The sequence below is a fragment of the Ranitomeya variabilis genome, chromosome 3 (assembly GCF_051348905.1).
Source record: "Ranitomeya variabilis isolate aRanVar5 chromosome 3, aRanVar5.hap1, whole genome shotgun sequence".
NCBI lineage: Eukaryota > Metazoa > Chordata > Amphibia > Anura > Dendrobatidae > Ranitomeya > Ranitomeya variabilis.
In genome coordinates this window covers 82,130,692-82,148,908 of record NC_135234.1, presented here as the reverse complement: position 1 = coordinate 82,148,908, position 18,217 = coordinate 82,130,692, and the positions used below count along the sequence as shown (strand labels likewise).

Below are 18,217 nucleotides of genomic sequence, written 5' to 3'. Positions count from 1 at the left end.
GTACTTTGTGTGTGGGAAAGCAGCCCTTTATTTGAAACCTGTACCTCTCACCACTCACATAACTCTGTAGAATACTTACATCAGAGCAGAAAATTAGACCGCTTATGTTATATAATGATCTTGAATGTAATGAACTTATATAATGAATGTTTTATGCTGAGAAACTACCCCCGGGAGGAGATTCATTAACATCAAATTTGTACACCGACCTCCTGGCTTGTTATTCCTCCCTCCCAGGGGGTTGCAGAATGCAGCACTTCTCCGGTTCTTATCTGGATTATCTAATAAAATGGCATAAGAGTGAAAGAAAGAAAATCTTGCTGGGAATTTGTGCTTCCCAATAACGTTGGTAAAGGATTAAGAAAAGTTAAATCCGCAATTATATTTGAAAAACATTAAAACCTTGTTCATATTGCTGGTACGAGATGAGCTTGTGACTCTGCCTTGTTAACTCTTGGACTTCACCTAATATCATCAAAGGCATCAGATAAGCTGCCGCTCAGTGTGATGGGGGCAATCGGTTCTCGCCCGCTTTTTTTGTTCTTTGAAAACTATACTCAAAAGAGCGGTTACATTTTTTAGGGAAAACTATTAAACTAAAAGTAAGTTGTTGTTGAAAATATAGGAATCTTTAATGTTGGTTAGGCCTCATTCACCTGTCCGATCTTTGGCTTTCACGGATAGCACTCATACCTGTCAGTCTATGGGGCATTCAAATGTTCATGATTCTTCACAGACCGTGCTTTCCGAGCAGAGACATGTCCGGTTTTGATCCAATGGTTGGATCCAAATCTGCAATGCAAGTCTATGGGTTCATGTAAAAATCGGACCGCACTCGGATGACATCTGAGTGCGGTCCAATTTTCACGGACTGTCGAGAAAGTGGAGAATTTTTTTTTTCTTTTTTTGCCCTCCATGTTCGAGAAAAACCGATGCCACTCGTATCAAACTCTGATCAAAGTGTATTCCCCCACAAAATTGATCTGTTGTTTCATACGGGGAAAGGAGGCCTTGGTCTGCAGCATTTTCTGCTTGATCCTGAAACAATCTCTACCTTGGCCTCATTCACACGTCTGTATTTTGTATCCGTGTTTGTACATTGGCTTGCAAAGGTGTTCACACACCCCTCCTTGGCATTTTTTGTGTTTTGCTACCTCACAACCTGCAATTTCACTGTTTATTTTGAGGTTTTGCATCAGTTCATGTAAAGAACATGCCTACAACTGTGAACATTTGGTTTTCTTTTTATTGCGAAACAAACAACAAATAGGACAAAATAACTGAAAACGTCAGTGTGCATAACTATTCACCCCCCTAGAGTCAGTACTTTGTAGAACCTCCTTTTGCGGCAATTACAGTGGGTGTGGAAAGTATTCAGACCCCTTTACATTTTTCACTCTTTGTTTCATTGCAGCCATATGGTAAATTCAAAAAAATTCATTTTTTATTTTCTCATTAATGTACACTCTGCACCCCATCTCGACTGGAAAAAAAACAGAAATGTAGAAATTTTTGCAAATGTATTAAAAAAGAAAAACTGAAATATCACATGGTCAGAAGTATTCAGACCCTTTGCTCAGTATTGAGTAGAAGCCCCCTTTTGAGCTAGTACCCACTGTACAGCTGCAGGTCGCTTTGGATAAGTCTCTGAGCTTTCCAGAGGGAATTTTGCCCATTCCTCAAGGCAAAAATGCTCCAACTCCTTCATGTTAGATGGTTTCCTCTGGTGACAGACTGAATCAGGTTTTGCTCAAGAATATCCCTGTACTTCACACCATCCATCTTCCCCTCAACTCGGACCATTTTCCCTGTCCCTGCTGCCGAAAAACATGGGCAGTGTTGGTTTGGAGGCAGATATAGCGTTTACCTTGGTAGCCGAAAAGTTGAATTTTAGTCTCATCTGACCACAACACCTTCCTCCATACATTTGGGGAGTCTCCCACCTGTCTTTTGACAAAACTCAAAACAAACCTTTTATTTTTTGTGTGTAAGCAAATACCGTACTTTTTTATTGTGGTCGTATGGACTGATTCTCTAGTCTCTGCACATGGGCATTTTTAGTTATTTGATCCTATAAATATAATTTCTGCCTGTATTTTTCTCACTTCACCAACTTAGACTATTTAGTACTGATGCATCACATATAAATCGGATTACATAAATGTTTAAAACGTTATTACTTTGTGTCCCAGAATAATGAATAGCACTTCTATTTCACATGGAAACCTATTAAATCTGTGATATCCGGTATTTCAGACAAAGAAGAGATCTATGACTAAAATTAAAACTCCCAAATCTTATTTAGGTAATATATTACATGTATGTAAAATTGAAGAGACTCCTGGTTTTGGTCTACAGATACTGATGAAATACTGCTCAAAAATACTGATGTGTGAATAAAGTCCTATAGAAATTCTGCAGCAAATAAAGAGGTTACTCTCCTGGTGATCAGTTTCATGTTAAGCTGGTGACCGACTGAAGCTCTGTCCCTTTATCAAGGCTGCAGACTGGGAAGTGGGGGGAGGATCCTGCTGCAGTTAGTCCTTTTTACAGCCAATGTACAGTGAAGAGGAGGAGATGAATATGGCTGCGAACCTGAGATAACGATTTCTTCACCCATTACTCAGCTTGTAATGTGGGACAACAAGGATCAAATAAGGGAGGAATTATTTTGTGTGCATTCTAAATGTTTAGTGTTTCTCTTAATAAGATTTTTTTATTTTATTTTTTGCCTTGTTCTCCTCTTCTTTCAAGAGGAGAACATTTTTTTTATTTTTCCTTCGATATAGCCATGAGGGCTTAATTTTGGAAAACAAATGGTACTTTTGAATTACACCATCCATTTTTATCATGTGGTGTACTGGAAAGCAGAAAAAAATTCTCAAGTGCGTAAAAAAAATAAAAAAATAAATTAACCCCTTCACCACCTTGGGTTTTTCCGTTTTTGAGTTTTCGTGTTTTGTTGCTTTTCTTCCCAGAGCCATAACTTTTTTTTATTTTTCCGTCAATATGGCCATGTGAGGGCTTGTTTTTTTTTGCGAAATGAGTTGTACTTTTGAACGACCCCATTGGGTTTGCCATTTCGTGTACTGGAAAAATGGGTAAAAAAAAATTGGCTAAAACTGGAAAATGGGTAAAAAATTCCAAGTGTGGTGAAATTGAAAAAAAAAAAGTGCAATTCCACAATTGTTTTTTGGTTTTTTTTTTTAACATGTTCACTAAATGCTAAAACTGACCTACCCTTATGATTCTCCATGTCATTAAGGCTATGTGCACACGTTGGGGATTTTGCCCATACATTTTTTTTCTTGATCTGAGGCTAGGTGAGGGCTTATCTTTTGTGTGTTGAGCTGAAATTTTTATTGATACCATTTTGCTGTAGATACGATCTTTTAATCACCCATTATTGCATGTTAGATTAACATGCATAACATAGCAGATTAATTTGTTTTATATAATGAAGATCAGGCATTTCTGAACTCGGCGATACCAAATATGTGTATTTTGTTTATTTTGAATTAGGCAAAAAGAGGGTGATTTAAACTTTTATTTTTTTTTATTTTTTTTTTTTTAAACTTTTTTTCACTTTACACTTGCTTCAACAGTCTCCATCTGATCACTTGTGCTACACAGAGCAGAACATGGCTGCAGTCCTGCTGTTTGTAGCTAAAATGCTCATCTGCTATGAATGCAGGCCGCTGGATGGCGCTCACAATTATCCGACAATGGCAACCAGAGGGGTCTACTGCAGACCCTGGGTTGTCATGCCAACCCATCGTCGACACGCGGTCATGTGACATGGGCGGAATTAGTGACACACTTCCGGCGCAAGCATGTTAAATGCCACTGTCAGAGATTGACAGCAGCATTTAACATATTAACAGCCGCAGGGTGGATCGCGATTCCACCCGTGGCTGTTAGGGGCACATGTCAGCTGATGAAATCAGCTGACATGTGCCAGAATGTTGCATGCCCATCGGCAGAGCATGCCGCAAACGGGGGGGGGGGGTTGGGCGCCTCAGGGTATGTTTCCAAGTTCAGGAAGCGCTGCGTGTTTGACGCTGCGTTAAGCCGCAGCGTCAAACATGCAGCATTCAGATTTTAGAGCATAGTGGAGGGCATTTCATGAAATCCCGTCTCCATTAAAAGACGCATGCGGCATACCCACGGAAACGGACATGCGGCGCGTCTTTTAAGAACCCAGCATGTCCTTGCATTGCTGAAACAACGCAAGGACAACGCAGGTGACCTGCCAGTGACCTCAGGTGCAGATTTGGTCAGGATTTTACCTGCATAAAATCCTGACCAAATCCTGATGCAATCCTGAACGTGGACACATACCCTTAGATGTACCCATTTCATTTCTCATTATCGTGTTTGCGATCTGGTTAATTCTATAGAGCAGACTTTTGCAAACAGGGGGACCACGTGTATTTTTTTTATTTCTTTAATTTTAATGGAGGAAAAGGTGGCGATTTGAACCTTTGTTTCCACTTAGGGGACTTAAATCGACTGATATATATATACAGCAATACCACAGAATTACTGTGTACAGGAAAAATCGGGGTCTTAAATGAAGGCCAGCCCTGACAGGCACGAGGTTTTATATGGCAACCTATCAGCGATCGATGAAAGAATGACAGGTTGCATGATGCGACCATACAGCCTGTCCTCCAGCAGAGACACTGAGCATCGTGTGCTACTGCTGCCCAGTGTCTCCCTGTGAACTCCTATTACCTGTCTGACTGCATTGCGAGCGTGAGAAAGTTCTGCTCGCGGTGCCGTCAGACAGGTCCTGGGAGTGCACAGCCAATGTACTCATTTCACCCATGTAACGTCAGGTCGAGCATGTTGGGGAAATTTTCTCAACTCATATGTTAATTAAATACATATACAGTAAGCTGCGCACACACTGTACTAATTGTATTTGTCATTTACATCTGTATAACTACCTATTCTGTGTGTCTATACTGTATGTACTCCATCTATTCTATGCTGTTCGCTCCTGCTGTGATTTTACACTACAGAGTTGCTGAATTGCCGGCTTTTCGTCTATCTATGTAGTATATACACACATTATATATATATATATATATATATATATATATATATATATATATATATATATATATATATATATATATATATATATAAAGCAAAAAGAAGGCAGCACTCCAGATACTTATCAAGGTGAAAACAAGAGGGATTTATTCAGCCCACATCTCTGTGCAACGTTTCGGCTCACACTGAGCCTTTTTCAAGCCTTGAAAGGCTTTCACCTTGATAAGTATCTGGAGTGCTGCCTTCTTTTTGCTTTTTTTGTATACAATTGGGTGGAGGAGTGGACGACTCGACCCAGGAGGCTTGGCACCCATCGGTGAGCATTGTGCTGTGTATATATATATATATATACTAGATGGTGGCCTGATTCTAACGCATTGGATATTCTAGACTATGCATGTCCACGTAGTATATTGCCCAGCGACGTAGTATATTGCACAGCCCACGTAGTATATAGCACAGGCCACGGAGTATAGTGCAGTGTATTTTTTTTTTCTCACATTTTACATGCACATTTTACATGCACATCGAATACGCCTGAGAAAAAAACGCTGATGTGAGCTGCCCTATAGATTAATGCTGGGCCGAGTGCTATGTGAAGTTTTTTCGCTTAGCATTCGGCCGTATTCTACTGTAGTGTGACGCCGGCCTAAGATCGACAACAGCATTTAACAGGCAATTTGGACAGAGCTCCTCTCCACTTGCAATTAAGAGGCAGATGATAGCTGAATAACACATTCCTCATCGGCCGGCAAAGATGTAGGCCAATTTCAAACCCAATAGAAAAATTTGATTTAACAACCACCGATATGTATTGATACGGCGACCGCTAAGGGTGCCTTATTCCTTCATATCCGTTTCAAAATGATGATTGGGAATAAGTGAATATCATTCCCCAGCATCCAAAAATCTTGAGTCTCAGCTTTCTTCATAAAGAAAAATGGTGGGTGCATGTGTAGTGCACCCGTCGAGATCAGGGATTTTTTTTCTGTTGGTTCCTGACTTTTGATCACTGTGGTAGACCCTATCACAGTAATTAAAAAAGCTCAATAATTAGTAAATCATGCCTCCCCTGTGTCATCCGCTTAGTCAGATTATTTTTTTTTATTTCATAATTTTTATTTCTTTAATTCTTTGCCGTTAGGGTTGGGCTTAGGGTTAAGGTTTTTCATAAGCAAAAAAAAAGATTATGAGGATATGAAGACATATTCAATATGGCTACCTAATGTTATCAAATTCTGTGTAGTACCTTTGGGTTCAAAATCCTAACTACACCCCGGGATAAAATCCTTGAGGGGTGTAGTTTCCAAAATGAGGTCAGTTGTGGGGGGTTTCCGCCAGGGCTGTGGAGTCGGAGTCGTGGAGTCGGAGTTTGTTTTGGTTGGAGTCGAGGTCGGAGTCTGAGTCGGTAGAAATGTACCGACTCCGACTCCAGCTTTAAAAAAAATGTATTAATATTTCATATATGAACTTTCATATGAATTTTATAAATGTTACTCAAATATATATATTCTATCAAACTATGAACAACAGTGATAAGCAGTTCTCCCGGAGATAGAGACATTTCTTACTTCTTGTGTGTCACTGTTCTCCACTGCCCTTATCTAATCTTATACTTGGTTAACCTCATGGTGCCCCAACCCCCCTACTTACAATGTATGAAACTGAAAGTGAAAATGTGTTGCAAATTCTTAGTAGTAAAGCTCCTCCTCTAGACTAGATGTTTACTAGGTGTGCGTCTTCCAAGCATCTCACAGCTGCTACTCAGAAGAGGAAGACTGTAAGAAGTATTATTCTTTCAACAAACTTTGCATTAGTTAACTGTGAGTACATGAGGAATAACAGTATTACTGACCACTATATCAGTTGTACGACCTGGCAATAATTTTGTACAATTGTTTTTAGGAAAAACATTTGTCATTTGGATTATGAATGCAGAATTAAAAACCTGAGAATGTCAAAGAAGCGTCACATTAAATCAGCTGTATTTGAACATTTCACCATCACTCAAGATAGAAAACATTATGTCTGTCAGTGTATGACAAATGATCCAGATGAAAACAAATGCTGTGAAGCCAAGATCAGTGCATATTCAGGCAAAGATAAAAATGCTCCTACCAGAGCTTCTAATCTAAAGAGACATTTACAGCGCTTTCATCCAGAAGTACTGAAAGCAGTGGATGAGAAAGACTTCATCCAAACCAATGAACCAATACCCAGCTCTTCCAGCCAAACAAAGGAGCAGAGAACTTTGCAGCCATCAGTTGCAAGATATTTTGTCAGTGACAAAGTTACTGTGACAATGACAGTAGATGCATTTAAAAAAACAGATCATAGAGCTTGTTGTAAAGGATAGTGTGCCTATTTCATTATTTTCACGACCAGCTTTTATGTGTCTGAATGGGGAAATGGCCCGCAAGCTTGGTGTTTCTCTGGAGAGAGAGAGTATAAGAAAATTATTAATCGAAGAAGCTTTTAAACAAAAGGAAGAACTTAAAAAAGCTCTCAAGGGACGCTTTTTGTTTCTTAAAATGGATGCCTGAACACGTCACAGAGTGAACTATTTTGCCATCAATGTCCGATTTGTTTGTGACAAAAATGAAATAGTTACCAAGACATTGGCAGTAAAAGACACCAAAGCTCATCACACCAGTGAGTTTCTCCAGGTCTTGGTGGAAAAGGTTCTGCAAGACTATGAACTTAAAAAAGAGCAAGTTCTTTCTGTCGTAACTGACAATGCTTCAAATATGATAAGTACTATTAAGCTAATGAATGAGAGTAATGATGGTGACCAGCAGCTAGAAGAACATTCTGGGTCCACAGACACAGAAATGTTTGAAATAGAGGAACACAGTATTGTAACTGAGGAGCAAACTGAAGTTGCTTCAGATGAACAGCAACATGATAGTTTAGATGATCTTGCTACTGTTGCCAGAACCCCTAAAGTTGACTCAATTTTGAAGAGACGTGCTGGAAAAGGGGCAATTATTGATCAAGCCACACGATGGGGCAGTACTTACTTAATGATTCAGCGCTTGGTTGAACTGAAAACCTTTCTTGTAGACATGGATAACCCTCAACTGACGCTAAATGAAAGTCAGTGGAATCAGGTGACTGAGCTGGAAAAATTGCTAGAGCACCCATTTACAGTGACTAAAAAATTACAAGCAGAGGACTTAACTTCTTAAAGGAGTGGAAGAACCTGATGTTTCGCCTGTCCCAAAGAGGAGGGTTAATTGCAAGTGGCATTGCTACATCAATGAAATGGAGAGAGGAGCTACTATTACAAAATAACATTCTTTTGGCAGCTGTTTATGTAGACCCAATGCATCGGATTCTTCTAGATGATTAACAGCTAACTAAAGGAAAAGAAGCTCTGTTTGAAATAGCAGTAAGGATGAAAGGGTTGCAGAACAGTCAGGAGGAACAAGAAGAATTTGGTCGTCCTGCCGCATCTTCACCCTCATCAACTGATAAAGAATTTAATTTAGAAAAATATTTGGATCACAAGGATCGTGCAAAGCGTTCCCGCATAGAAGAAGAGTCATCCCCATCAAAGAACACAGCCAGTACATTTCAGCAGAATTTTTCATGTGCACTAAAAGAAATTGAGAAATTTGACCGTTCATCAAAAATAACAGTGCAACAAGCGATTCCTCTGTATCCTGACATTGTCAGAGATGTTGCCCGAGTGGTTACTGCTTTGCCACCAACCCAAGTTAGTGTAGAGAGGTTGTTCTCTGCTCTCAAAATAATTAGATCAGATTTGAGGGCATCCATGAAGGAGGATCTGACAGAGGCAATACTTTTTCTGAGGACAAATTTATAGATTTCTTCTTATTAACTGCATAACAGTGTTTATTGTATATTTACTTACAAGAGTTTATAAAAGTTTATAAAAGTTATTTGCTATATTCTAATTGTATTCTAATAAATATAGTTTTTGCTCTAAGTGGTCTGATTACTTATATGATGGTGAGAAACTGAATAAGCACGATGTTAATATTTTACAACAGTAAATTTATTGTTACGAATTGGCCATTTATGAAGGAGCCGGAGTCAGAGTCGGAACCTGATAAAATCCAGGAGTCGGAGTCGCAACTGTGGCTTACCGACTCCACAGCCCTGGTTTCCGCTGTCTGGGCTCTGGGCTGCAAATGTGACATGGTGCCTGCCATCTCTTTCAGCCAATTTGTGTTCCAAAATTCAAATATTGCTCCTTCTGTTCTGAGCTCTGTCGTTTCTCCAAACTTTTTGAGTACATGTGGGGGTATCGCTGCACTTGAAAGAAAGTGGGTAACAAATTGTGGGGTCCACTTTTTGGTGTTACCGCTTGCAAAAGTGAAAAAAATGGGGCTCAAGCACCAACTTAGAGATAAAAAAAAAAAAAAAATATTTCACTTTGCATTAACTCTTGCGTAGTAGAAGGGTTACAAAAATTTACTGACAACAGTTTTCAAGTATTTGAGAGGTTCATTTGTTTAAATGGTATCACTTTTGGGGAGTTTCCAATACATAGGCCCTGCAAATTCCATTTAAACCTGAACAGGTCCCTATGGAAACAGGTTTTGTAAATTTTTTGGAAAAAAAATGAGAAATTGCTGCTAAAGTTTTAACTCTTGTAACATCGTAACAAAATAAAATGACGTTTTAAAAATGATGCAGATGTAAGGTAGACAATGGGAAATGTTAATTACTAATTATTTTGCACAGCATGACTAACTGCTTTAAGGATATAAAGATTGAAAGTTCGAAAATTGCGAATTTTTTTTTTTTTTTCACAAAAAAAAACCTTTAACCAAAATTGTGATATTTTTACAACTAAATGCAAGTCACATCGATTAAATTTTACCACTATCATAAAGTACAATATGTCACGAAGAAAACAATCTCAGAATCACTGGAATGCAATGAAGCGCTCCAGAGTTATTACCACATGAAGGGACACTGGTCAGATTTCTAAAATTTGACCTGGTCATTAATCTCGGTCCCTAATGGGTTAAAGTAGTGTGGTGTCACATATAATAAGGGTAGGTGCACACTTTCAGTAATTGGCAGCACTTTGGACTCAGCACATGTCCGCTCTTTCGAAAGCGCTGCTGGCTGTTGAACGCAGGTGAATCCTCTGTGATCACCGAACCGTGCGGAAACACCGCATCCAATACATTCTATGGGTGACATTTATCTTGAGGAGGCTCACATCTCCGCAAGATAAATAGATATGCTGCGGTCTGGAAAGACGCGCCGCATGTCCTTCTCCACAAGGAAGCCCCGGAGCACCATAATGGAGATGGTATTTCTTGAAATCCCATCCACTATGCTGTAACACCTGGCCGTTATGGGATGAACACTGTGCAAGTACGCAGCGTCCAACCCACAGTGTTTACTGACCGTGTGCATCTACCCTAAGTGTTCACGCCAGTAAAAAAAAAATCTGCATTAGTACCCAAAAGTCTTTGGTTGCTTTTGATCAAATATCGAGTTTTTGGAGAGTTGCCCTTTTCTTATATTATTTCCAGCTACCCCATTAACATTGAACAATGTGCTTTAATGTCTCCAGGATGGTCAAGAAGGAGAATTTGAAAAATGGCGAGTCGAAAACTCCTGGGGAGATGATCGTGGAAATAAAGGTAAATCTGGCCTTACTTTACTGCTGTTATAATGGGGAGATAAGCCTTGTTATGTGAACATATTTTGATGCATTCTATCGGACCTTATGTATTGTGCAGAGAATAACAGAAGCACAATTGAAATAGCAGGGGTGAGGCAGACGTTACATCTAGTTTTGGGCTTTTGGAGAGGGAAACTGAGCTCTCTATGGTTATATGCACTTTATAATTGGGTAAAGTACCTGTACAGGACTTATCTGTAGCAAACACCAGCCTTACAGCCATAGCATGCTACTTGGGCATGATTTCATGTCTATACCAGCCGTGTAGCGTGGCCACTAGTGATGAGCGAGCGTCCTTGGATAAGGTTTTATCCAAGCATGCTATTGTCCTAATCGAGTATTTTCATCGTATTCAAAAAAATGCTTGAGTCACCGCGGCTGCATGTCTCGCAGCTGTTCGACAGCCGAAACACATGCAGGGATTGCCTAACAAACAGGCAACCACTGCATGTGTTGTGGCTGTTGAACAGCCGAGAGACATGCAGCCGCGGTGACTCGAGCATTTTTTTCGAGCATGCCGAAAATGCTCTATTAGAACTTGAGCGTACTCACCTTATCCGACCACGCTTGCTCATCACTAGTGGCCACTTAATATATTTTCACCGTTACTTTACAAATTTTAGTATAAACACCTGAACAACAAGGGGGTCGAATATTGGCCTAAAGTAATAGAAAGCATATGAGAGGTTAACCAAAATCCTGGATGACAAAGAGGGGCCAAGCTTTGTGCATACACATCTAGATGAGTGCCACCGGTTCTCCTCTTGTGGTTATTTAGTCTAACAGTGTGTGATAGCCTATGTTTATTTTCATTCTGTCCCTTATGTAAAAGTATATATGTATGAAATATGATTGCTTTGACATTTTGGCTTCCTGTACATTCTGCTAGATCTGATGTATTTTTACAAACCCAGGATCCTGATAGGTATGTAATGAATAGCAGATCGTGGAGACAAAACTTGTGTCTGGGGAGAAAGTGTAAATTGAAACTGCCTGTAGATTTTTTTACTTGAGAGCCGCCTGGATAAGTTCTAATCAAAGCTAAATCCCCAAATCCTTGCAATGGCAAACAACATTATTAATTAGCAGAGGTTCCGGGGTTGCAGCGCAGACTGTCTGGAATGGACCTTTGTAAAGCGCCACAGAGATTAAAGAAAGATTCCATAGCTTATTATTGGATACTCCTATGTAGAGCTGAAGGTTTCTCTGTAGCAATGCCAGCAAATGCTATATGTTAGATGGCAAGTTGTTCTTATTAAAGGACATTTATTGTAAAGGAAACCTTCACTATCCAGCTATGTTCATTATACCTTCTTCACATGGTCTCTGCCTTATACATTGGTAATAGCAGTAATAACAATCTGCTAGCTGGCTAATGTCCATTTAGTGTGTACCCACTACCTACTCATTTATTATAACAAATGTCTACTCCATGGTCTGATCTAGCCGTAGTTTCTTTCCTTCAAAGTCATCGTAAGCAGAAACTATTAATCAAGTTTATAAAACACATTTCTGGTAGAGCAACAATGGATCGGAGAATTAACTTCCTCTCTAGTTTGATTGATACCGGAGGAAAAACGTAGTGATTTCCGGAAATCTCCACCTGGAAATGGGAGGCTATCAACTTGCGGAAGTTTTGTTCACTTGGGTGACCATGTTTTGCAAGAGGCCCCCTTACAGAAACAAGATAAGGGTATTAGAGGAAATCCCAACCCCAAATAGACCTCCTTGTAAGCACACAATGGTAATGCTGATAACTAGAAAGTGTTTCAGGCTATGTTAAAATAAGATGATGCAGAATTTATTTAAAATGTGATGTGATTTTCTTTTTAAATATTTTTATAATTTTTTTTTAATAAAAACCAGGAATTGGGAATAGGGGAGGGAAAATATAGCTGTGAACAATGGGGAAAGGGAACGGAAAGGGATACAATAAAAAAAGAGAACCAAATGTAACATTTTAAAGGATATGGAAGTAGGATATAGAATAAGGGGCAGTGGGAAAGGAAGATAAAATAATGGGAAGGAATGGGACAAGTAAACTTGGGCAAGAAGGAAAAGGGACAAGAAATAAAAAAAGAAACCCCCTATAAAAATAAGGGACAGACAAGCGTACATATACTTCCGTAAGTTTACACATAGTTAAGTCTTGCAATCTTGCCTTACGCAGGCGTGTACTATGGAGGACAGAGAATGAATTTCAATCGAATATTGCAGCCAGCATGCAGCCAGCGGGTACGGAAAGGGTGAATCAAACACCCGAAAACCCCGCTCCTATGGCTGAAAATTGTTCCCTCCAAATTCATGTGACAGAGTCCCTTTAATGTACTATCCAAAAATGCAAAACCTACTATAAAATATACAGTAATATTTGAAATATATGAGAGCTTGTCGCGTCTGGGAACACCAGTAGGTGACCCTAAGACTTGTTGGAGGGAAAGTTCGGTTCAATAAAAACAATATCAAATGGACTAGGAAACCTCTTGGATATTTAAATTATTTAAGCTAAATATTAAAGTCCGTTGTTTCGGGTACGATTGAAGATGTACTCCAGGTAAGGTACACATATAAATGTAGCAAGTGTTGTAATCCTGGATCTTCAAGTGGGACTAAAGTCCGGTGGAGATGAGAAGGAGAGTCCACGAGGAGCTGCGGAATATGTTATTCCTGATCTTTTTAAGAAGTCCATTCTGGAGAAGAGATGGCGATTAGTTTTGATACGAATTTCACTTGGAAGATGGAATTCTGGATCCAGTAATAAGATATTCCGGCGCGCAGAAGCTCACGTGTAGTTTGGTAAAATGATTTCCGTTTTTGCAGAGTGGCCCTAGAAAGGTCTTTAAAAAAAGTAATTTTATTGTACGGAGATGGGAGTATTTTTGAATCCCTTGTTAGGACCAGAAGATAATTTCTTACCCAACTAGGGTAGAAGGACATAATAACATCTCTTGCTATGTCGGGTAGAAGGACACAATAACATCTATGTCCGTTGGGAGAGAGAGTGGCCTGAAGGTCTGAAAGCCTTCTCGATCAAATTTTTTCTCCCTTTAGTTTTAGGTAATAAATGAGATATCATAGTTGAAATATAGTCTTTTAGTTGAGAGGGCTGGACCGATTCCGGAACTCCTCTGATTTTTAAGTTGTTTTTCTTTTTAAAATCTTTGTAGTTAGCCAAGCAATCTCTGAAGGAAACAATATCTTTTTGAATCTTTTTCAGAGAATCCGAAAATGTAGAAAGGTTTTGAACGTCACCAAAAGGCAGAGTCTCGTGATTTTTGTGTGCCTTATCCGTTATTTTTGGAAAATGAAGAGAGTTAGCCAGGACTTTAGTAGTGTTTGAGGAAGTATCGTGATTTTCAAGTTATATTGAAAGTTCTAAAAAGAAAACAAACTTACTTTCAAATTCTTACTCTGTCAGCATTTCATGAAATTGCAGATAGGACCACCAACTGGACCGAAAATCCCAGAAATACCTAAGGTTTAAATGATTAAAACACAAGATAAACTGAATCTTTTCTCACAAAACTACATTTCAATCAACTCCACTCCTTTTGCTCTCTAACATGATGCCAGCAGATTGGACTTCATTTTCAAGGTGACTAGATTCCTTTGAAGAGAACCTGTCGGCACGATTTATAAATATGGAAGTAGCGGTATGGCTGTATAAGCTCTTGTCCCCTAATAAATATGGTGCCTTATTTGTAGAAATCCGATGTGTCGGTCATGAGAAATCGAGTGTAGAAGCCTTATGCAAAACAGACTGCGGTACATTGGAGGAGGGCCCAAGTAGGCCAAGTGCATGAACATGTCTTCAGAGCGCTTACAGCCCAATTTGCATATGGCTTCTACTCTAGATTTCTCATGAGCGGCACATCAGATGAGTATAAAGAAAGGATCATTTTTATTGTTTGACCAGCATCTATAAAGCCATGCCACTACCTTCATATGTAACAATGCACTGACCGGTTTCCCTTATTGGAACTGTTTGAAATAATATTTTTCTAATCAAATACATTTTTATTGATTTGTAATAATAGAAAGGTAATCGAGCAGAAATACAGAAAGAAGGGGTGTAAAATCAAACAGGTGCTTGATTACAAAAGCCAAAATTGAAATCTCTTCAGAGCGCTACTAGAGACTGAAAGTTTCTGTGCACAACAACTCCTGATATGTTGGCTTCATATTTTAACCACACACAAACCGTAAAACCACATGGATCCACGCAGAGCCAGTAATTCTACTAATATATACCGTAATATCATCTGTCCTTGTATAAACAGGGGCAATATTGGGATCAGTCTGGGTGAGATCCATTACGCAAATGAGAGACACCTGAGTTTATGCAAAGAACATCTGACAATTCCACAAATCCCTGTATTGCATTCCACTTTCATAAAGTTGTCGTGAAATAACAGTCCTGCTGGTCCCCATTATTAATTGTTGTGATGTACCCAGGACTCCGCCATTGATCGTTCTGTACAGGCAGTAATGGACTTTTCTGAATTAGATTGGGTTTCCGCACTCACCGAATTAAGTTTATTAATTATATCTTTCTGTAAATTAGTTTTCCAGTTGTACAATACTACAACTCTATACATGCCCCTGTTGGGATGAGATGGGAAATTTAGTTTTACAACAGCTGTAGGGCCAACTCTGTAAAGGCCACTGGTGCAAGTGGTCAACTAGAAAAAAGTGACCGCTAAACTGGTCAAGCATTGACTAGTCTACCGCAATTGTAATCATTAATCCTTTAACAATCCCTGGAAGGCTCTCACATTCCAAACATTTTGTTTTCCGCATAATTGCAGGAATTTGGGTGGGATCTTGAAAGAAAGTGTATTATACAGATTCAGCTAAGCTCAATTGCTTGTATTCTAATCAGAGAAACGTATTCCCTCTGATTTTGGCAGACCTTGAAGAACTTATTTTACTTTGTAGCTGCAAAAAAAACTGACGTCACATTTCTCTGATCCTGCATGACTTGTAAGCTCAAGAGTGTTTAGATCTCCAGAAACCTTTGTGTTTGAATAATGAATTCTCTGCTATAATTTACAGTCCCCAGATCAAGGTCCCAGTACCACCACAGATGGGTTCAAGGCTTAAGTACTTTTGATTGTTTATGGTTATGTTTGTGTGTTGTATGATTGCAATATATTCCTGACAGATAGATATATCGCATATACACGCACAAACATATATGCATCACCGTATGTGAAATCTTTCCTTTGCAAACCAACTGGGTGTTTCTTCAGTCTTCTATGGGGACGTGAAATTTCACCCTTTCCTCCCAGATGCTGCCAATCACTGCATGGTAGCTTCTGAGACTGTTTGTTTAGATCAGCTGCCCAGCTGTGATTAGCAGCATCTAGGAGAGAGGGGTCGAGTACACTCCCCATGAAAGACTGAAGAAACACCCAGTTGGACGGCATAGCAGAGATCTCACATACTGCCCTCCAGAAAAAGCAAATGTAAATATCTCTGCTATGGAGTGATGCAGTTCAAGTTGGAAAAGAGATACATAATCTGGGGTGCTCAGGGATTTTTATAAGGCATTTACCTATTTTTTTTTAGCAAATTACAGGTCTTCTGAGTAAAATTACATAATGTGTATAAAATGTTAGAACATAGCAAAAAAGAAGTTCCAGATGAGTCTTGGGCGATTATAACTTATTAATAATTAAGATACTTTTGCTCTTGCCTAGGTTACCTCATCATGACTGATGAATGGTTCTCAGAGTATGTCTACGAAGTTGTTGTGGACAAGAAACATGTACCCGAGGAAGTTTTGGAGGTGCTGAAGCAGGACCCAGTGGTGCTACCAGCCTGGGACCCTATGGGTGCTTTGGCATAGAGAAGAAGCGATTCCAACTGTTCCTATTGTCCTCCTTTCACCATTAAGACAAAAATGTCCTCTGTTTAGCACTGGATCACCACATTAAACCAAACATTGCATGATTAACCAAGAACAGGAAAAGGCATCAAAGGCAACGGATCTGCTGTACCTCAATCCAACCCACCGCTCAGGAAGATACCTCTTTTTAGCTCACTCATTGCTATATCAATTTCTCCTTTTAGTTTTCTATTCTTGGAGCAAATCATGAAGATTGTTACAATCAAAATCCTCTGTAATTGTTGGTGACAAACACTGTGGACATCAGAAATGCTGAAAATGAATATTTTATCTTTTTTCCTTCTAGAACAGTTACACAACAGTATAGGGTGGCAGTCTGGCCAGGTACACACGTGTAGAGGACAACTAGAGCTCCGTGACTAATGGAAATTGTGTAGATAAATCAGCAGGTATCAATCACAAATGGATTATAAATCAATCACAAATTAATACATGTGGCCCATGGAAAGCCTTTTATACATACGTTTGTGCCACGGATTCATCCAGTTGTGTGGATTCGGGTTTACGGTTCAGCAATGACTTACTGGTCCTTTCTCATGTTGTGAAACGTCTTGTGTAATCATTTTAGTCAAGATTTTTACTTTAGAGGTGCCACATTCAGCACCAAGCGGTTTCTCTGTATGAAATAAAATCAGTTTTACAACTTTAGTGCAGGGTAGAGCAGATTCATTAAATCTAACATCTAGTCTGGGAAATAGAAAACCGTTGTGGTTTTTAGGACCTAAATCTGTTATCCAGAGCTGGAAGCAGTAACAAAGAATGTGTCTCATCCTGGAGGACTCGGACCATCCATACATTGTCGACAGCTAGTCGATAAAAGGTTAATCTGTCCATTAAAGTGTATAACATAGGCATCATTGATGTACAGGCAGACAAGCAGGAGCGCTAAAGCATTTGTGGCTTTTTAAGATTTTTTTTCTTTTTTATTATCTTTTTCTCTCTGATTTTAGATGGTGCTTTTTTTAATAAAAACCATGAAACCCAGCTCAGCCATTTTTTTTGTTGATTTTAATAAATTTATATAATGATTTAGTTCTGCTACTAGTCCTGTCTCAATAATCCATCCCGTCAAGATATGTTGTTCTGGAGGTATAGGTGGTGCTACTGGCACTTTAGATTACACAGTGGAATTTGGCATCTAGAATCCTTTGAAACAGGTATATTTGAAGAATTAACTCTGAAATAACTGCAAAAGTCTCCCTCCCTCAATAAACATTAGACTAGTGTCGTCCAAACCCACTGAAAATGACGGGTTCTGGCCAACAGACTAATGTATATAGGAGCCCCCGACAATCGCTTGCAAAGGGGTTGTCCAAGCTTGGGGTGAAAGTCGTCGATAATTATAGTTTGTATGGTGCGCACACTGCAAGGATCCTCCAATATTGGTGGTGGAATCGAGGTTAAAAGAATGGAAGTATTATCATAATAAAAATACTTAGGACAGGACAAGCATGTGAGCGGAAGTATGCAAATCACATACATGCAATCATGTGACCACCTGTTCACACCAGCAATACCTGTGAATCCTGACAGCGTGCACACCACACGCCACCAGGATTCAGAAGTCGAATTCA

At 39.3% G+C, this 18,217-nt stretch overlaps 1 protein-coding gene across 1 annotated transcript in view; it reads left to right on the top strand.

The window, feature by feature from the left end:
• BLMH (bleomycin hydrolase) overlaps positions 1 to 17,627 on the top strand; it is an 82,703-nt gene extending 65,076 nt beyond the window's left edge. The window contains exons 11-12 of the mRNA XM_077294272.1: positions 10,622 to 10,691; positions 16,435 to 17,627. Of these exons, the coding sequence (XP_077150387.1) occupies positions 10,622 to 10,691; positions 16,435 to 16,583 (219 nt within the window). The 3' untranslated portion in view covers positions 16,584 to 17,627. The remainder of the gene's footprint in view (positions 1 to 10,621; positions 10,692 to 16,434) is intronic.
• Positions 17,628 to 18,217: the final 590 nt, after the last annotated feature.